Genomic DNA, 21,377 nt, shown 5'->3' with positions numbered 1-21,377 from the left:
CTCCCTGGCTAGGCTGGGTGCCTGTCATCTGGGTGCCTCTCAGAGCACTCTGTGCCCACCTTTGTCATGGGACATAACCACAGATAAGTTCATCATTTGTTGTCTGTCTCCCCAGTGGTTTACAAGCTCCCCTTCCTTGAGGAAAGGGACTGTCTTATTTAGCTTTTATCTCAGCACTTAGCACAGTGCTGGGTGGAGAGTAGGCACTAACTAAAATAAATGCTTGTTGAACAGAATCCTGAAGAAGAGGGTGGCAGCTGAGTAGACACAATTGGGGGAATGGGAGAGGGTGCAGGGGAAGAGGGAGGAAATGGAGAGATAGAAGCAAGTGGGGAGCTGCCAGGGCAGTTTGTGAACCTCCCATCCTAGGATCGAGATCTCCCTCGGGTGCCTTGGAATCTGGGTTTCAGCTCCAGCGGATCCATTCCGGATTCTGAGAAGAGGCGCTCTGCCTCTCCTGCATGGGGGATCCTTGATTTGGGTCACACGTGAGACTGAATGGACAGCTTTGGGGACAATCTCTACTGCCCACACACTGACGAACTGTCCCCGGCCTTCAACCTAAGTACCTGGGCATTTGCTCAAAGGACCAGGACTGTTGGCAGAATTTCGGACATCGCTTTTTGTTCTCATTTTCCTGCCCCAACTCCACCCCCTCAGGTCAAAGATGAGGATTGTAACTCCCCCTTGGGTGGCCTCATGGCTTTTAAAGTTAGACTCAGGCCTCCTTTCCCAGACCCAAGCAGTAAGCACGCAGGAACGCCCCCTTTCCCCCTCCCCACCCCGCCCCGCCCCCGCCCCGCCCCCGCCGCCATCAGCTAAAGCGGAGGAATTTCAGAGCTGAGGCTCAGAGGCTAGGAGACCTTCCGTAACTCTTCCCGAACTCTTTGGGAAAGTCCCCGGAAAGAGGAGACGAGGTGCTCTCCAGCTCTGGGGCTGCCTGTGTGCTGGGTGCGCAGCAGAGTGCCCAAGGCGGGGAGCGCGTAGGCCCTGCTCGCTGGTAGCCCAGTAACTTCAGAGGAGCTACTTGACCCCTGGTCTCAGTTTAAGAACCTGTAGCAATGGGCCTGACCGCTTCCCTCCGCTGCGAGCGTCGCCACTAGGGAGAGGCAAAGGCTCGCAGACACCCCAACTCCCGCTCGGGCCGCGCACGCACGGACTGGGGTGGGGCGGGAGCGGCCGCGAGGGCTGGACCGGGCCCGGGCAGGGGGGCCTGGCCCCGCCAAGGGCCGGCTCCCGGGCCCCTGTTCGCCGCGTTGATGAACCGGTGTCCTGGGCTTCGGTGACGCGGAGCTGCGGGCGCCGCGAGCGGGGAGCGGCGAAGAGGAGCCCCCCCCCCTCCCCCGGGCGCCCGGGCGTGGAGACGTGGGCGGCGGTGAGCGGCGCCCCGCTCCGCTCGCCTCCCCTCCCCCGCCGCCCCCGCCGGCCCCGGCCGTCCCCTCCCCGCGCGGCGCTCCCGCGTGTGCGGGTGTCTCCCTCGCTCCTCTCGCACACTCTCCGGCACTCGTGCAGGCGGCTCCCGGCTCGGCCGCTCGCTCCGGCCGCCGCGCCGCCGCCTCTGCAGTCGCAGCCGGGCATGGTGAGTGAGTGAGGTCGGGCGCCGCGCGCTCCCCCGCTCGCCGCCCGACCCCAGGCGCCGCCCGCTCCGTCCCGGGGAGCCGGCGGCGGCGCGGGCGCGCCGCGGGGCTGGCGGGCGGCCCGTGCGCCCGGGGCCTCGGGGCCGCGGGGCCCCGTCTCGGGAGCGGGCTCCGCGCCCCTCCCGGCCCCAGCCTCGCTCCTCGAGGGCTGCGCGCTCCCTCCCCTCCCGCCGCCCGCGTCCCGCCTCCCGGTCGCCCCACCCCGTGACCAGCTCCCCGTCTTGTCCCGCAGGACCCGCCCGGACGGGACCACGCCGCAGCCGCCGCCGGGAGCCGCGCTTCGGGTCCCGCCTGAGCCGAGCCGCGCGCGGGGCCGCCGCCACCGCCGGCGGGGGATGGGGCTGCCCGGGAGGCGCGCCGAGCCCGCGGGGGGAGCGCGGAGCCGGCACGCAGCCTGAGTCCCGGCCGCCCGCGCCGGGCTGGTCCGTGCGCACCGCGCGCCGCCGCCGCCGCCGCCGCCCGCGCCCCGATGGCGCCATCGCCCCGGCGCCGCTGACCGCCCCGCGCCGCCAGCCCGGCCCGCGCGGCCCCCTCGGAGCCCGGCCGGCACGGGGAGCGGCCTGCCGCGGAAGCCTCCCCGCGCCCTCCCGCCCGGCCCCGCCATGGCGCTGCGGCGCCTCCTGCTGCTGCTGCTGCCGCTGCTCTCGCTCCAGCCCCTCGACCTGCTGCCCGGCGCCTGGGGCGCCCGCGGCCGCGCCGCCAACCGGACCCTGAGCGCCGGCGCCGCGGCCGTCGGGGGCCGGCGGCCCGGGGGCGCCCTGGCCCGGGGCGGCCGCGAGCTGAACGGCACCGTCCGGGCGCCCGGTGGCCCGGAGGCGGGGAGCCGGCGGGGGCAGCCCGCGGCGGCGGTGGCGGCGGCGGCCAGCGCGCCCGTCACCTACGAGACGTGCTGGGGCTACTACGACGTGAGCGGCCAGTACGACAAGGAGTTCGAGTGCAACAACAGCGAGAGCGGCTACCTGTACTGCTGCGGCACCTGCTACTACCGCTTCTGCTGCAAGAAGCGCCACGAGAAGCTGGACCAGCGCCAGTGCACCAACTACCAGAGTCCGGTGTGGGTGCAGACGCCCAGCACCAAGGTGGTGTCGCCGGGGCCCGAGAACAAGTACGACCCGGAGAAGGACAAGACCAACTTCACCGTCTACATCACCTGCGGGGTGATCGCCTTCGTCATCGTGGCCGGCGTCTTCGCCAAGGTCTCGTACGACAAGGCCCACCGCCCTCCTCGGGAGATGAACATCCACAGGTGAGCGCGGCCGCCCGGGGCCTGCCCCCAGACTCCCGGCGGCCTCACCCCTCTTTTCAGGCTTCCCTGTTCTCTTGGCTCTTGGCATTCCGCCCCCCCCCATCCCCCGTCTCTCTGTCTCTGTCTCTCTCTCGACTCTTTTAAGTCAACTGAGGACCTCTTGCCTCTTTGACAGGCAATAAATCGGAGCCTTCTGTGCCCTCTTCTCCATTTCTTCAGAACCGGGAACGCATGCTTTGGTTGGTAGGGGGATTTACAGGGCTAAGTAGGGAGTGGTGGAGTCCGTGAGTTTGCGTCTAAGAATTGTCCACATTTCGTAACCCTGGGTAGGGGTCCAGGGTGCAGTTTTCAAGGCAGGTGGGCGCCTCGGTGCAGGCTCTTACTGCATTCGGTTTTCTGAGTCAAACCAGAGCGTCATCTTGGATGTAGGAGATTGAACGATGTTGGAACCTTACTGAAAAGAGTGTGAACTGAGTGTTCCCGTGTGTTGGAGATGCGGGTGATACGGAAAAGAAGCCTCCTGGGGTGAGAAGGAATGCAGATCTAACCATTCTATCTTGACCAAGGGCATATGGTGTCTATTCATCACATCCTGCCGAGTGGGATGCTTCGCTTTCCCGCTGAGACTGGAGGACTTGTTCTTTTAAACCCTGTGGGCAGAACTCTCTGAGTTAACACTTCTTGCTGTGTTCAACCCGGTGGGTATCTTTCACTGTTTCCATAGGGAGGCAGTGGGGGCTGCCTCCCACCGAAACTTAACGCCAAGAGCTTGAAATATGGTTGTGCAGGGTTTCACCCTGACTGCCTCCCTCCCACCCCGCCCTCTAGCTCCCCGAGCGCCCCTTGGGAACGGGAAACCAGCCTCTCTTTACAACTCTGTTAATGATGCGCCCAGGGGGTGCAAACTCAGCCCTGCTTCCAGTGCCCTCGTACTGATGAACGGCTGGACGTGGTTCAACAGTCTTTCAAGGAACAAACCCTGCCCCGGGACATGCCTCCATCTCTGGCACATGGTGTGGGCACTGCCCTAGTAATTGGGACCACCCCACACCGCCCAGACCGGTTTCTCTGAGTTTGCCCGGCGGGCCCGCACCCGGAGCCGTACAGCTTTAGCTCATCTCCACAATCTGCCTGTTACCCTTTGGGCCCGAAAACCTTCCCCCGCTGCTGCGGACATTAGTCACCTGTACCTTGATGAAGAGAGAGAAAGGCAGATAGAAATTTCTGGGTGTGATTTCTTTCCCCCCTTGGATACTGTGGGTGTTGAGAAAAGATGATACTCTGGTGGATTTTGAGTCAAATCCACAAAGTGTGGGTACTTTCATGTTGACAAACTCGGGTGTTGGAATTGGGTGCTTCTGAGAGGAGATGGGTTTATCAGCCTCACTCGTTAACCCTGAAGTACCACTGCCTTCATCCCACCCCCCATCTTATCTCTCAGGGAGTAAGTCTGTGGCTGGTTGGTCCTGGAAAATGATGGAGGAATCGTGGCACATGGTCTATGGTCAGTGCTGGCTCTTAAAAGCAAAGGGTTGGTGGGATGGAGAGAGCAAAATCAGGACAAGACGCTCCCTCCTTAGGGTTTTGTCTGGCAAAAAATTCTCTCTCTTGGCTCTCCTTCTTGAAGCAGATGTGCCTGGTTCTTATGCCTCTGTCTCTGCCTCTGGTACCCTCGGTTGTTCACCTTCCCCTTCTTCTATGCTTCTGGTCTCTCATCACACTTTCCATTCTGGCCGGGACCTCCTGCCAGTGGATTCCCACGAAGTTTTCTTTGGGTTTCTCTCTTCCCCGAGCCGTTCTTCTGTGCACTCTTGGGGAGACCTGCCCCCTGCCCTGCCCTCCACCTCCTACTGAATTTATTCATCATCACCTGGGAGGATGCTGATGGCCTTTGGATGCTGGCGTTGGCCTGCGTTCTGTGGGCTTTGACCTTGGAAATGTCACTGTCCCCCCACCATGCTGACTCCCCAGCCCACTCCAAACTAGGGCGACTAGTGTGTGTATAGGTGTGCAGCTCAGTGGTGATGCCGTGGGGGCAGTTTCTCTCAGAGGTTGGGAAAGAGAGGTAGCCATGGGAAGGGCGATGCATTTCAGCCCTCAGACCATTATGTAAATGTGGGCTGTTTCTCTCTCAAATTCACCTCCTGATTTTATTCAGTTCACAGCACCTCTTCCAGCAGCTGCAGTCTCGCCTGTTCAGTGCTTGAGAAGCCATCATGTTGATGCTTGTTAGGTAGGGGACAGAGCCTGTCTCCATGTTTGGGAGGGGGGTGGGAGAGAGGACAGCACGAGCGATCCATCTAGGACACTCCCTGAATGACCTTGGGCAGGTCAGGGAAACATTTTTCCATTCTGGATAACTCAGGCACAACGGCATCCCACCCCAACCTCTCCCTTCCCAGGCGTGTCGGGGTGAGTGTGCACATTTGCAGGAGCTGCCCACCGACTCCCGGGCGTGCATGAGTGGTACCACCACGCTCCCACTTTGCTCAGGCCTCAGAGGTCGTCGCTTGTTGTTTCAGGGAGTTTGGGGTGCAGATTGCCTTGTTGGGGACCTGGGGTAGGGAAAAGGAGAGAACGATGGAGAAAGAGAGAAATATTCACACCATAATGGGTCCTCCCTGGGGAAAGTGAAGGAGAAGGAATGTATACTCTTCAGAGGTCCACAGAAGAGGTGGGATATGCGCTCGGTTCCGTACTCCTTGAAATAGTTCAGCAAAGGCATTTCCTTTCTGGAAAGGCAAAGAGTATTTTACTGATTCCAGCGTGTGAGCCTCTGCGAAGATGGTGGTTGGGCAAGCGGGCTGAGCGGGAGGGATGTTTGTGGGAGTGTTAGAAGGGTGAAAAGGAAGATGCTGCCTTAGGACGAGCCATCTGCCTCCTCTGTCCCCCTTAGGGCGGGCCTTTTTCTTCCCTCTCCAGCCCCCGCAGGGAGGAAGATTTAGTCTTTTCCAGAAGTGATTAGACCTTGCCATCTGTGTGAGAAGTCCCCCCCCACCCCCGCCGTGTCTCTGGGGCAACCATCACCTCTCACACCAGAGCACGTGAGCACAGACTCTCAGCCGGACCTCAGGGAGGGGAAAGAGGTGGCCTCAGGGACCAAAGGAGCAGCCGAGTTCTGGATCTGGTGAGCCCTGGACATCGGGTGCCCACCTTTCCCACCCAGAACCCCATTTCCCACCAGGATCTCGGCCTCACCTAGCCCTTCTTTCCACCTGCCCGGGCTGAGGCTCAAGCTGCCGGCCTGCAGGCGTCTGCCCATCTCAGTGTTTCACGAGTGGCTTCTGCGATGCTTCCCTGGGGCTGTCTCTTCAGTGAGGGGCTGCCATGGCCTCCAAGGGCAGGGGCTCTGCCCAGGACATGGGCCTCAGAGGCCGGCTCCCTGTTGACATTCAGTTCCAAACCAGCCGTCCCACATTCCAGCCCGTTCCTTCCTCCTCACCCTGTGTTCGTTCATTAGAGTCTTGGAGATGAGAATCGTTCTGAGGGAGGAACTGTGTTGCTTGTTAAAAAGAAGGCTAATTAACAGATAGGTCAGGAAGCTACGAGGATGCCGTAGGTGCAGTTGGTGAGGCCAGAGGTGCCCGCGGTCCTCCCACCGCCTGCACAGGGATGAAGGGATGGAGGAATTTAAGGTGGGGATGGGTGTGGAGAAGTACTCAGGGCTGAGGAACGAAAAACCTGGATGACCGATGTTACAAGGGAAAAGGAAGCATATTAGGAGGTGACCCTGGTAGCCATCCAAAGGGCCCTTCATCTTCGGGTTCCTCTGCTTATTTCTAGAAACATCAAGGGAACACTGTGTCCTTTTCTTCCTCCAGAAATTAATTACGAACCCAAACAGCTCTGTTTTGTCCTCACAGACCACATAATTGCAGTAGCGGGACCACTCTGCCGGCTGATTTAGTGAGTTCTCTTCCTAGGTTCCTGGGCAATGAATTGTCAAATCACGCCAAACACTCCATTTTTTGAAGCACGGTGGGCTCACTATAATGAATTGATCTAAACCGAGAGTCAACTTGTGTTTTTTTTTTTTTTAACTTCAAAGATAGCAGTTGTTGGGAAAGAAAAGGAAAGCATCTTGCCTTGGACTGAAGATCTTAGCCTTGCATGTTTTCCATTTTCTTTGAGTAAAAAAAAAAAAAAAAATGCACGAAGGGAAGGCAGTGAAATTGTGGAAGAATTTAAGAAGGCTTATGGAGGGAGGGGTTCGGGGAAGGATACCATGAAGACAGAAAGAAACAAAAATAGTAAAGGGAGGAAGGTAATCAGGTGAGAGAGGTGGGTGGCATTGTCCAGATCTGTGCTTGGTTTCCTCCTGACCCCTGCAGCTACGTGCATGTGTATTCATTCAACAGATGAGCCCTGCCCACCCGCTGTGGGCAAGGAACATTTCAAATTATAAAATGTAAGCTTGTCGAGTGTATGTTACCTTTGACCCACGAGGCAAAGCAGAGTTCATTCTCCATTGAGCAGGTCAGCCGTGCAAAAAGCCCTGCCCTTGGACAATCCTCCCTGGAACGTTGCTTGCTGTCTTCCTGGCCTCTCCCATCTCACCCCAGCCCCAGAAGGCATGCACATCGGTCCCTTTTCCCTGCCCACAACCCTGTCCCACGCCCAGAGCACATTCATTCGGAAGAATCTGCTGCTGAGGGCTTCCCTGGTGGCGCAGTGGTTGAGAATCTGCCTGCCAGTGCAGGGGACACGGGTTCGAGCCCTGGTCTGGGAGGATCCCACGTGCCGCGGAGCAACTGGGCCCGTGAGCCACAGTTGCTGAGCCTGCGCGTCTGGAGCCTGTGCTCCGCAGCAGGAGAGGCCGCGATGGTGAGAGGCCCGCGCACCGCGATGAAGAGTGGGCCCCCACTTGCCGCAACAAGAGAAAGCCCTCGCACAGAAACGAAGACCCAATGCAGCCATAAATAAATAAATTAAATAAAAATCAAAAAAAAAAAAAGAATCTGCTGCTGAGTTACTAAGACTTGACCCACAGTTCTCTCGGCTGCCACAACACAGGAGGAGAAAAAGTCCAGCGCACTGTTTCCGACCTGTTTTAATGAGAGATCAGTGAGCGTGCAGTCGATTTCAGATCAGTTGTGCAGGAAGTAGTGATTAAGAGCTGAAAAAGTGAGCTGACCGAAAGAGGTGATCCCAGACAGACACGCCCTGGGATCCAGAAGAGAAGGGAACTATGCAGAAAGAAGCTTCATCCTCCCAGCTCCCCTGCCGGATTTTCCAGGGCCTGCCAGGATGGCCCTGAGATCTTCACTCTCTGGCTTCTCGCCGTAGTCAGCCAGAGTCCCCACTGCATGTTAGAAGTAGCACCCAGCCCCTGGCTGCTGGGTGTCACCACTGGCCTTCTCTGCCACCCCCCCACCAAAGTTCTGCACAGTTTATGTTTGAAATTAGGGTGAATTCAAGTGCATGTTGTCTTACAATTCTCAGTACATCCCTTGACAGTATATGTCCCGTGGAGCCACAGTATTGTGGTTTGAACTTCTTTGTGTATAGACCATCTCAGATTGGTGGCAGGGGAGGGAGCTCTGACGGACTGTATGAAGGCCTAGGTTAAATTCATTTTAAAAATAGTGTCTGCTATGATTTTTTTCCCCTCTTTTCTCTACCTTAGGAAACTCCTACCTGTTATTTTTCCCTGAGTCACATTTATGACCCCCCACTTCCAGCATCTTCGTTCTTGGATGTTGCAGACGGGGAAGAGGGCTTGGCGGGAGGGTTTACCAGCAACCCTTCAGAGGGTCTCAGACCCTTGGCCTTGAGCAGGCTTATTTTACACCCATTCAGGACAGATTGCTAACCTCGTCTTTTTTTTTTTTTTAATCTCTAGAAGTAAAACCAAAATGTTCTGAAAAGGCAGAGTAGTGCTTTCTATTATTTAGTCATCCATTACAGAACCATAGAATTTTTATTGTGGGCAAGTCATTTAACTTAACTCTCTGATTTTGTAAGCCAGGCAGCTGAAGCCCAGGGAGGCCAGATGACAATGCCAAGGGTCCTCAGGGAGGGGGTGAGTGATCTGGAACTATAGAAGCCAGGGTGCCGGTATCCTGGGCCACAGCCTCGTCTTCTCGCCCAGTGGAAATCTATTCTATTTTACTTTACGTACAAATAACTTTCAGATATTTAGAGATGTGAGTGACAGCCTTCTCCCTTCTCTTGCTTCCCTACATTTTTTCAGCCCTTTCTCATTCAATTTTTCCATCCACTAAAATGATTTCTGTTCATCTTCCCTGGTCCTTGGCAGTTTCTCTGAATTCCTTTGGAAAGGGCAATACCCTGATCTAAGTTTATTATTATTATCCTTTAATAAGATTTGAGTAATGCAGCTCATTTGAAGAAGGAAAATATCGCACAAGCCAGAAACTTGTGAACCAGAGCAATGGGTCACTGGATAAAACTATGGGCAGAAACCTGTAATGAAAAATACGGGCTGTGAATGCTTTCTCTCTGTCCCAGAGATGGGTGGGGATGCTGAAACCAACCAGGTCCGACCTGGTCCAACCGACCAGAGACCAGAGCCCCCCCAGGCATCCCGTGGTCCTGAGAGGGAGTGATTTCAGGTTTGTCCTCCAGGATGGCTCCCTACGTATAAGACAGCTCTGTGACCCGCAGACGTACATTGACTGGTGCCCATCCTACCCTTTCTCAGCTCTGGGCTGAGAGACCTCAGGGCCAGGGTGAATACAAGGTGAGGGCTTCAGAGAAGCTTTGGGGAGGATGGCTAATGAAGCTGGACATTTGGGTCCCATCATTATGAGAAATTAACGTCTGTGGCATGCAGTTTGGGGCTTTTGCCTGCATTGTGCCCAAGTGCTCCTTGGAAAGAACCAGGACATAACTATCCGAATGTGTCATCCTTCTAAGCAGTCACTTTGGGAGGCCACACGCTGATTCTTCTCTGGGAGATATTGCCACGGTTCCTCTCTTGGAAGTGCTTTCAGAGCCCATGCATGCTGTTTTGACTTTTCATGATGGTAGCATATTTTTATCCTCCTAGGGTAGATGTGATATTTGTAAGCAGTGATGTCATGGGGCTGAGGCCGATGGATGAAATAGGTGCTTGGCTGGTTATTGATCAGAAATGAAGGGTGCCTCCAGTAAGGAGACCTGCTGGCCCAGGGGCCGTGTCAGCTGCCTCCAAAGGCAGGTGCCCAGAGGAGGCGTCCCGGTATTGAATGGCAGCCCGGCATCAGAGCCCCGTGCTCGTGAGGACCACTAGGAAGGAGCCCCTCCCCTCACTGAAGGATAATTACCGACCTTAAGAAAATCAGCTTCATGCTCTCTCAATGTGTCTGGGCAGACAGCGGAGGAGCTGGGAGAGAGGGGAAGAGAAAGGGGTTCAATATGCAGAAAATGGCTCAAATAACTGCCCAGAAAGGGTTAAAAAATGGTCCCACATTTCTGCATGAGAAATGCAACTTGGATTCTTAATTTGATTCTGAGAGTAAAGGGACCCGATTTCTTTGGGATGCGTGCGGCCAGGCTTGGGGTCAGAGCCAGGTGCTGGCTGTGCCCTGCCCTCCCTCCTCTCCACTGAATGCCAGCCCCTCTGCAATTTGGCATCCAGATGAGGTCATCACTTGGGCCAGAGAGCCATCGACGAGGCAGAAGCGTTTACAAGCACAAGAAGATGGGGTTTCCGGTGAGCGTTGCCGCTAGAGCCCTAATGTGCATTTCCTGCGCCTCCCCAGACCTCCCAAAAGTGTGTTCATTCCACGAGGTTGATCACAGAAATGGAGCGAGGGTGGGGCAGGCCGAGTTTAAGGGCGGGTGACAAGGGGCCACCAGGTGCAGCAGTTGTGGCCAATTCTTATTCCACTTTGGTGCTGGGGAAGCAGCGGCTATGTTGCTGTAGCTGGGGCGGGATTCCTTCTTCAGTAAGAGTTAGTGGGTGGTGAGGGGCTGGGGCAGAGCCTCTGACCCTGCCCGCCCCCTAACAGTCGCTCTCGAGCACTCTGGGAGGAGTCCTGCTCTGCGGCTGGGTGTCCCCCTCCTCTGCTCAGGCGTCAGAAAGGGGGGAACTCTGTCTCCTAGGAGCTTACAGGACCCCGTCACCCATCACTCCAGGAAGCTGGTGTTGAAGACCTGAGATCTCAGATGAGGACTCAAGGTCACATGGGTGAAGCAGGGCGGGGAACAGGGAAACACTCAGAAGAGCCCCCCTTCTCCGGGGCTCCCTCTGTACCCGGCATCCTGCGTTATCCCACTGCATCCTTCCACCACCCTGGGTCTGGTGGCCATTTAACAGATGACAGAATCAACTCAGAGGCTTAGTAACTTGCCCGGGGTCACACAGCTAGTCCATGGTTGGTCTCTGTCTCCTTTGGGGGCCAACAAGGCAGTTGGCTCTCACCTTCCTGAATGTAAACGGGTCAGTGATACTCAGACTACTTGAGAAAGCAAAGACCCACACGCTCGTGACCTGGGACGAGTTATCGCTCTAAGGGGCTGGCGGTGAGTGACCTACGGGCCAGGGTACCTCAGTGCCGGGCTGGTGGCCTCACTTGCATTGCACGCAGGGCACGCAGGCGCCCAGGGCAGTGGAAGGGCTCCTCTTCAAGAATGGATTATGTTGGTGGAGGACTGTGAAGACAATACAAAGAAGACGTAAAGAATAAAAACAAACGAACAAAACCACACGGGTTTTAATTGAAAAAAAGCCCTTAAAACAACTCCCCGCCCCCCGGCAAACCTTTAGAGTATTGCAAGGACCCCAGGGCAATTCTGCAGGAGTCCTGGCTCCTGAGAGTAATGGGACACTAGAGAAAAGAAGGGATTTGGGGGCGAGAGGATGGACCTCGGGCCATGCCCAGTTTTGTTTTTTTGTTTTTTTAAACATCTTTATTGAAGTATAATTGCTTTACAATGGTGTGTTAGTTTCTGCTTTACAACAAAGTGAATCAGTTATACATATACATATGTTCCCATATCTCTTCCCTCTTGCATGTCCCTCCCTCCCACCCTCCCTCCCTATCCCACCCCTCTAGGTGGTCACAAAGCACCGAGCTGATCTCCCTGTGCTATGTGGCTGCTTCCCACTAGCTATCTATTGTACATTTGGTAGTGTATATATGTCCATGACACTCTCTCACCCTGTCACATCTCACCCCTCCCCCTCCCCATATCCTCAAGTCCATTCTCTAGTAGGTCTGTGTCTTTATTCCCGTCTTGCCACTAGGTTCTTCATGGCCTTTTTTTTTTTTTTTTCCTTAGATTCCATATATATGTGTTAGCATACTGTATTTGTTTTTCTCTTTCTGACTTACTTCACTCTGTATGACAGACTCTAACTCCATCCACCTCATTACAAGTACCTCCATTTCATTTCTTTTTATGGCTGAGTAATATTCCATTGTATATATGTGCCACATCTTCTTTATCCATTCATCCGATGATGGACACCTAGGTTGCTTCCATGTCCTGGCTATTGTAAATAGAGCTGCAATGAACATTTTGGTACATGACTCTTTTTGAACTATGGTTTTCTCAGGGTATATGCCCAGTAGTGGGATTGCTGGGCCGTATGGTAGTTCTATTTGTAGTTTTTTAAGGAAGCTCCATACTGTTCTCCATAGTGGCTGTATCAATTTACATTCCCACCAACAGTGCAAGAGTGTTCCCTTTTCTCCACACCCTCTCCAGCATTTACTGTTTCTAGATTTTTTGATGATGGCCAATCTGACCGGTGTGAGATGATATCTCATTGTAGTTTTGATTTGCATTTCTCTAATGATTAATGATGTTGAGCATTCTTTCATGTGTCTGTTGCATGCCCAGTTTTAATTATGGAGAGACGGGTGGCTCACAACAGCCCCATTTATCACAGCCCCCCCTCCCTGCCCCGTTTATAACCTCAAGCCCAGTGCGTGCGAGCCCCGGGATTCCGGCCAGCTCACTCCTGCGTCTCTGCTCTTTGCCGGCTGGTCTGAATTCTCCGTGCCCTGCTTCCTCATTCCTCAATCTTTCCCCGTGTTTCTCTGCTTCGCGGGCCCTCAAGCCTTCTGTCTTGAAAAGACTGTGACAGGGAAGGAGCCCTGGGTTTTGCTCTCCAGCTCCAGCTGTTGGCGGCTGTTGGTGGTCACGGCCACGGCCACGGTGGTGGTCCCTGGCGGGGCTCACGCCCCGGGGTCTGCAGCTCCAGTGCAGGGGTCCCTGACCGTCGGATCGAGGTGGGTGTGGGAACGTGGGGGTCCTGAGCATTGTTTTCAGCCCCACCCTGGTCAGAGGGGCAGGAGAACCCTTGTCCAGAGCCGCCGTCCCCATCTCGGGACCTGTGGAGGCTGGGTTCCAGCCGGGCTCTGGGTGGCTACGAGCTTGGCCCTGTTCCCTCGTGTTTGGGAGAGGAGTCGCTGCTTTCTGCAGGCTTCACAAGCACTCTCGTTCTTCCTCGCTTTTTTGGCATGTGGTCTCGTGTACTGTTCCCATTAGCTCCGGCATTAAAGTCTCATTACTTAGGACATCTGTCCTCTGGACAGAGTCTCAGTTCCCTGAGCCAAATGTCGTCTTCTGGGAAGGATGCTTCACACCCAGACAGGCAACCCTTCCCTCTTCCTCCATCCTGCAGCTCCAGCGAGGAGGGATTTGAACCCTGAGAATGCGTGCCGGGGCGAGGAGAAGCCGGCGCATGTCCAGAATCCATCCATCCCCCCGCTTCTGAGGTCCTGGGATACAGACGCCTGCCGTCATCCAGGGGCACGGAGGGGTCTGAACCCCATCATAGCAAAGAAGTTGTTGCCGGGAGAGCTTTTCTCCTCCAGCCCTCGGATCGGCCTCGGATCCTATTAGTAGGGACTCTGGCCTCAGTCACCCCGATGTCTGGGCAGCTGGGGGTGGGCTCGTGTTAACCCACCTCCTGAAATGACCAGGCACGAGGCCCAGCCCAAGTGCTGAGGCTGCTCCAGAACTTTTGGAAGAATCTGGTTTCCACCCTCCCTCTTGGACCCCCTCTGACTCTTTACTGCATCCTGAGAAATTTGCCTGAGCTTTCCCAGGAATGCTATCCCGGTGGCTCCGAAGGCTCTTCGTGCTGTGAGAAATCACGCAGCTTTTCTGTTCTCAGGTCCTCAGCAGCCAGCTGCTCACCCACTCTGAGCATTTGTGAAGAGAACCTGGCTTTTAGCAGAGGATCTGTGGCTTCTCTCTCTCTCTCTCTTCAGTCACATCATTAAAATGTTTCTCTTTGTTCCTTTCGGTGTCTTTGTCCGCTGCTGCCTCTTTCTCCATCTGTCCTTCTTTTGATTCCTCTTCTGTTGAGTTTTTTCCTTTCCTAGCTTCCTCCCTTTCTCCTTCTTGAACTTGTCCTGCTGTAACTTCATTAAACTGCATCAATTCAGACTCTGCTAATTCAAAATTTATCCAAATTGGACCTCAGCAAAGTTGCTTTTCTTTTCTCTCTCGGATAAAAAGCTGTGATGAACAGATTAATAGCTCAGACAAGACTGCAGAGATTGTGCAGGGCGCATCCGCCAGGCAGAAAGACAGACTGTTTTCAAGCAGGCTCTTCTGTAGACAATTGGCATGCTAATTACAAATCATTCTTATCTGTTCAATAAAGTAGCTCTCCAAAGATCAATGTTTTTTTTTAGCCTAGTTTGTAATCCTGCAGTGGCCCAGGAAGCAGTAAAAATGCATTTCCTTTAAAGCATTTTATAATTTCCTTGTCTGTTTTATTGACTGGGATTAGCCTGCCCCCATTTCTGCTGAATTTGGTGATGCTTGCCTGTAGGCTGCTTCGAATTCCCTCTTGAATTCCCTCTGGGGGCTCCCGCTTATTTCCCCTCTTCTTGTTACTTGTTTATTTTTTGTACTTCCCTGAGTTTCTGGAATCCAGAAACTCTCTCGCTTTTGGCTTTGAGAATTCTGTGATGGATGATGCCACCACCCAGGGCGCCCCTCATTCCATCTTGCCACAGGGTGACCAGATGGGCACAAGAGGTTAGGGTCCTGAAGGCAGACTTAGGACGTCTGGCGCTCTCTCTGGGGGATAAGAGGACGGAGATCTCTGTCTTTCCTCCCTCCGTTCTTTCCGTATTGCCTGTTCCTGCATCGCTGTCCCAACACCACTGTAGGACAAGATAGGATGTACTTAGATGCACCCTTATGGAAGAGGACATGGACCTCCCTTCCTTTGCCTGCTTTTGTGGCTCTCGAGGGACCCCTAGCAAAGCCCCCTTTCCCTCACTCTTGGAGGTCGTCATCCATCTTTCCCTGCCTTAGAGCACTTCCTGAGATAGGAGGCAGGCTAATGGCAACTTCTGTCACTTCCTGTGTCCATGACCTGGGGTGAGTCCCTCGGCCCCCTCTGGCCTGTTGGCCCTGCTGTGGGTTGGGGGCTATCAAGTTGTGGAGGTGTGTTCATCTCCGGCCCATTCTGATCTCCGCACACCTGGGAAATTCAGGAACGAAGAGTCTACGTCTGTCCTTTGAGATGCAACAGCCCTGGGGTGCAGAAGAAAATGCATTTTCCTCCAACATTCCATTCACATAAGAATGCTGTCTCCACGTGGCCTCACGGGAATGCTTGTCTTTAGCATCTTAAACTCATAGACTCTCTTGGGTGAAAGGGGCTGATGAGGTGCTTTCATGCCTCTCCCGCTGGGCGCCAGCTGCATCTAGAGCTGGGGCTCCCCATCCCCCTGGACGTGGTCCATTCTATCGTTAGGACGCAATTCCAGTTAATTCTCATGGGAAGCCAATATTGACTTCCCTGGCATGAGGTCTGCCCACCTGGGCAACCCCACCCTTTCAATAGTGGCATTGATGGGAAGGTACTTGAACTTGGAAATGACAATGATGTTTATAATTTTTTTAATAGAAGGAAGAAAAAAAAAATTGAAAGAAAAGAAAGAAAAAGGGAGGTAGGCAGAAGGAAGAAAAAAAATAACTGAGTCTTTTGCAGAAAATGTTGCCCCGGCCCATTTGACCCATTTGCCCTTTTAATACCCCAACAGGATCCTGATTTGTTTTGCTCATGACGTGAATCCCTGTGCTTTTTATATCGAAGTTTCCTTGCCTGGTAGCGGAAGCACGATTTGTGATGGCCTCACAGGAAAGAACAAATAGATACTCTCTTTGCACTTGGCTTGCAGAGTCCAAGTTCAGGGTTTAGCAAAAGCTGGTGTGTGACCAGATGCATTTCTGACCTTAGGCCTGAGTGGAAAGTATGGGATGTAGGTGGTCCCTTCCAGGATGACCCGTAGCCACAGCCGTGCCATGTGGCTCCCTTGCCACACCAGGAGTTTTGCCGTCTGGCGTTGTTGAGTCAGCCCGCCAAGACTCCCCTCTTGCACCTGTACGCATGGACTTTCGTTGTGGTTCTGTTGGCTGAGCCTCTAGACATGGGGAGGCTGTATTTGGATTGATTTATTAATCGAATGTTTAGTGCTTACGAGGTGCCAGGTTCTGTTCTAAGTGCTCTACAAATATGAACTCATTTAATCCTCGTAATAACCCTAAGAGGTAGACGTTATTTTTGGCCTTATTATTTTGGCCTTATTTTTTTCAACAAGGACACAGAACCACAGGGCACTTAAGTAGCTGCCTAACGATCACCAATATCCTAAGTGGCCGGAATTCTGACCCAGGTACTGTGGCTCCAGAATCCCTGTGTTTAGCCAGTGGGCAATACCGCCTTCATTTTGCCTCTCCTATAGATTTACGTCTGTGTCTATAGCAAATCAGGAAAACGACACCAAGGGTATCAACAGTAAGAGCAGCAGTAGGTATATTTATTAACTCATCGATCTCCTGGCTGCCCAAGTGACCCTGCTAACAAGTCTCGGTAGCAGTTTTGTTTTCCCAGGTCCAGACGGTAGCTGGCCTTGACACGTCCAGATCTTTGATTCATGCTCAAACAGGCCAGATATTTCTGAAAAAGTCTAGGCTTGGTGTAGATGCTACCGAATTTCCCAGGCCTGGGTACATTTTCACATGATTCACGAGGCAAGGAGTGGCGTGTGTGGAGGAGATGCCGTTAGGGATGAATTGGGGTCCCAGGGGATGCACGTCGACCCTGTACCTAGCTGCGGTGCGTCATCGAGGGACAGCTCCAGGTCAGGCGCTCATTGGGATGCAATGACTTGCCTTGCTGGCCTGAAAAACAAAGCAGGCAGGCCGAGCTTTCCCTTGCTAAGTTCGGCCGTGTGTATTGGCCATGATGAATTCCGATTGTGCCGGGGACAACTCAGACCTGCAGAACGGCTGGGTGCAGATGCACGAACATTGTTATCACAACAAAGGAGATTCTCCCCATCCATTCGGAGCCTCTGTGTATGTGGAGAGCGGTCTTGTGCACATACAAAGCCGGCAGCTGTGTTTTTCAAGTGGACTGTAAGAGAACCAGAAAAAAGGAGAACTAAATTAAGCCATTCTCCTCGGTCCGTATTTATTAAAAATATATTCACTTCAATTGTCCGGAGTGCATGTTTCAGAGAATAAAAGCACCCCGACTGCCCAGTAGATAAGGATGAGGCTGAGGGTAAAGAGGCCTCTAGCTGTTCCCAGAGTGGCAGAGTCGAGTAAAAGCTCAGTCATCCGGGACTCTCATAACCAGAATATTTTATTTAACTGGAGTAGAATGTCTACACTCTACTTTTAGGAGAAATACCACAGAAGTAGCTGTCAGAATCTTCCAGGCTTCATTCTCCAGTTTTTATAGGATTCCATTTCCTAGATTTGTCTATATTTTATTGAGTTTTCTCTGTGAAGAGAACTAAAGATTAGGTTGGTGGCCCTCTCATAGAAGAACTTTGCTTTTTTTTTTTTAAAGTAATTATATTCAGTATATGCTACTTAATTAGGCAGGAACGCTTTTAGAAAATTCTTCAAAAACAAGAGTGTTCTCATTAGTCCTTAGGAATAGAAACATTAACCAGAATAGTTTGTTCATGGAATGGTTCATCTGTTTGGCCTTTTATCGTACCCATCCAACAGCATAAATTTGTTTCCTGCTGCTCCAGAAAAGAGAAGGGTCCTGACTAGGGGGTCTTAACTATGCAGTTTGCCTTGCTCTTGGCACAGAAAAACTTACTGAACACTGGCTGAACTGATTTCCTCCCTTCCGTGGCATTTATGTGGCTCTCAGATCCAGAGACATGGCAGAGGCAGAAGGCTGGTTTCCATTTGTTCCATTTCAGTGAGCAGAGATATTCATGGTGTCTTCATGGACAGCATGTTAATTGAGCTCAAAAAGACTTATCAATAAACTAGGGTTCCTAGCTTCCCCACTTAATTTGGGGGGAACCTAAGTTTTACCCCCTGCTCTAGGAGTGAAGATTGGGACAAAACAATTCCAAGTTTTTATCTGGCACTCTTTTGCCACATTTGTTTTCAAACTTGGAAGCTGCATGAAGTCCAGGGACTGCTGAATGGAGGGTAAGAACTTGGTAGAGTAGGGCTCTGGCTCTTACTCTGGCCTCATGCAGAGCAGGAGTCTAATGAAGTATATTGGTGTTCTACTCAGAATTTCATTTGATAGAAGGTTGCCTGCTAAAACAATGTAAAAACTTTCATAGCTGTTGGTGGTCATGACTCACTAAGGTGAATAGAAAAGGGCAGTTGGGTGACCACTGAGTTCTGTCTGGGTAGATTTTTCTACTAAGGATTAAACATGCTCTGTTATCTACTGTTCAGAGACCACTGCAGGAACACAGTAGGTGAAAAAATAAATGTGATTAAGTGGATGGAGGATTGGAAGGAAAGATGGATGGATGGATGGATGGATGGGGTGTTGGATAGATGGATGGATTAATGGATGGATGGATGGATGGGGTGTTGGATAGATGGATAGATTGATGGATGAATGGATGGATGGATGGATGGATGGATGGACAAATGGGTGAATGGATAATTCAGTGGTATAAAGTCAGCCTCTGTAGCGTAACCTACTTATGTTTGAAATCTGGGTTTACTGCTTACCAGCTCTGTGACCTCAGACAAGATATCTAACCTCTCAAAGTCTTAGTTTTCTCATCAGTAAAATATGGCTACTGATAGCACCTACTGTATAGGATCATTTTGAGGATTATATAAGATAATGCATGAAAGAGTTTAGCACTCTGTTTGGCACATAGTAATGGCTCAATAAATTATAGCCCTTAATTTCCCAAGCTGGCAAGACTATGAAGCAAAGTTATTACCAAGGTTTTGTTTATTTTTCTCATGTTAAGGGAATCATTTGCCATTTTAAGAAAGATTTCATGTCTTGAATACAGGTGGCAACACATCAAAATGTTGACCAGGCTTGGTCCCTACAGGAATTGCAATAACTCAACACTTAGGGAAATTCAAACACACTTTCATTCCTTGGGACCACTGACAACATTAACCAAGGTGTTAAGCGAATAAATAATTGGTCTTGACCTGAACCACTCATTGACTAATTGTTTCTCCACGCCCGAATATTAACTGGCATTTGCTAAATTAGCAGACCCAGCTGGAGAGACTGAGAGGACTCATTCAAGCTGACAATCCCTAGGAAAGTGAGATGTATATAAAAGGCAGTCCCACTGAGCAGGAGGGCATCAGGACTCCAGCCAGAAGCCCTGGGTTGAAATTTTGGTTCCATCATGTTCTCATCCTAGAATTAGTCTGAGCCTCAGTTTCGTGTTTAAAATTGGGGTAACCATAGCTGCAAAGGTCCCAGGTTTAGTACGGCCGCCACGCCGGACAAGGCAGGTAAAGCCCTTAGAACCTGTTCAGTGCTATCCATATGTAAGATGGGATCTCAATTTTGCAGATGGTTAATATTACAAGCAACGAGTCCTGAAGAACGCAAAAATTTCCTGGCTTGAGTGATCAGAATGACTGTTTTCCCTGTTCAGATTTGCTGCCCAATTAATTAACTCTCCCCTGCTCGCCACACACCCACGAAAGCCAAGGAATCCATGTGCAGCGAACCAAGGCAATTAGGTAGATAATTCAGGCAAAAAGCATTCCTTTGTTTCCTATATCCAGATATTGCAGCAAAGTGGCTCTGGGGGAGGGGGAGATTGGGGGATTGGGATGAGCAAGACAAAGAACCAGATTCTTCAAGTTCTTAAATTAGACTTCTGTAGTGGGCACGGGGGCAGGGGGGCGCGGGGCTGCCCTTGGCTGGGAACCAGCCTCACTCCTCACTGGCCTGTCTCTGTCTCTCACCCCCAGATGCTCTTTCCCTGGGAAGGTCTCTCTGATCCCATCTCCCCATCGCTCACCTTCTGAATCTCATTCTTTCTCTGAGTTTCTCTGTGTCCCATTTTCTCTCTGGCTCTGTCTGCCTGTCTATCTGTGACCCTCTGATTCTGTCTCCCCCCACTCTGTCTCATGGTCTGTATCTCTCTTTACTCTATCATCTCTGCATCTCTCCCTCAGCCTCTCTTTGGCTCTGAGTCTCTGACTCCCTTCCCATCTGTTTGGCTCCCTTTCTGTCCATCTCTTCCCTCCCCTTGTTTCCTTTCCCTCTCCTTCTGTGTCCACCTCTGTCCCTCTGTCGCTCCCTTTCTCTCGGTTTGTCACTGCCTGTCCCTCTCTCTCCCCCCACTTCCGACCCCAAAGGGGTCTCTGTCCCTTTCTTTGACCCCGAGAGCTGCAGCCATTCTCTCACAAAATCTGCTTTCCGCTTCCTCAATGACCAATTTTCTTTCCTACGGTGAGAAAGTAGCTCAGGCCTTAACCCATTTCCTCCGGCGTCTCCAAATTAATTAGGTGAGACCGGGATCGCACATTTCAGAATTAGAATAATACCTATCCAGCACCCTGGAGAGACGGGGATGGAAGGTGGAGAGGAATGGGAGCGAGGAGGGAGGTCACCGAGCTGAGGGGCTGAGGGAAGGGTGTGTGAGCTGAAAGAGGGGGACCCAGCACCATCTGGGAACGAGGGCCACCTTTCTGGCTGCCAGAGGGCACTGGGAAAAGGGGGCTCTCGGAGGATGGTGCTCAGGAGGCCAGGATCACATCCCTGGCTACTGTCCTCCTCGTTGGGACCACACAGGGCAGGGTCCCTGCCCCCAGCTAGCCTGAATCTTCAGCACATCCATCCCCTTTGGCTGTGCAGCCCAGCTCAGCCCTGCCAACGGGGCACTTGGAGAGGGTACCATACAAGTCATTACCTTTAGGAGGAGACAGCTTGGCTGTAACCCAGTTAAAACTCATTCACCAGCAGCAAGCCAGAAGCAAGCAGAGATGCTCTGGGGAGCCTGACGGTCTCCAAAGAGGTGTCTTCCCTCTTACATTTCATCCCTCAGGGCCTGCATCCTGCAGGGCTTCTCAGGAGATGGGCGCCAAGAGTCCCCTTCTCCCAGGCCCCCCCATCCTGGGAATGCTGATCTCAGTTTGAAAATCTCTTCTCTGCTGGGTCCTCCTTGGCCAATAAGCCTGGAGCGAATCTGCTGTGAGTTTGCCATTTACACTGTCCATATGGACAGAAGGGATGAAAGCCCTACACAGCTGGGACAAGGATGATCTTCACTCCTTTCTCTCTTTGTTTTTTTTTTTCCTTTTAA

General features: G+C 52.7%; 1 protein-coding gene across 2 annotated transcripts in view; it reads left to right on the top strand.

Annotated features, from left to right (window-relative positions):
• Nucleotides 1–2,176: 2,176 nt before the first annotated feature.
• Nucleotides 2,177–21,377, top strand: part of SHISA6 (shisa family member 6) — a 252,892-nt gene continuing 233,691 nt past the window's right edge. For both annotated transcript variants that reach the window (XM_061175324.1, XM_061175323.1), the window contains exon 1: nt 2,177–2,883. In XM_061175324.1, the coding sequence (XP_061031307.1) occupies nt 2,240–2,883 (644 nt within the window). In that variant the 5' untranslated portion in view covers nt 2,177–2,239. The remainder of the gene's footprint in view (nt 2,884–21,377) is intronic.

Source organism: Eubalaena glacialis, chromosome 19, assembly GCF_028564815.1.
Source record: "Eubalaena glacialis isolate mEubGla1 chromosome 19, mEubGla1.1.hap2.+ XY, whole genome shotgun sequence".
In the NCBI taxonomy this organism is placed as follows: Eukaryota; Metazoa; Chordata; class Mammalia; order Artiodactyla; family Balaenidae; genus Eubalaena; species Eubalaena glacialis.
This window is presented reverse-complemented; position numbering and strand designations above follow the sequence as displayed.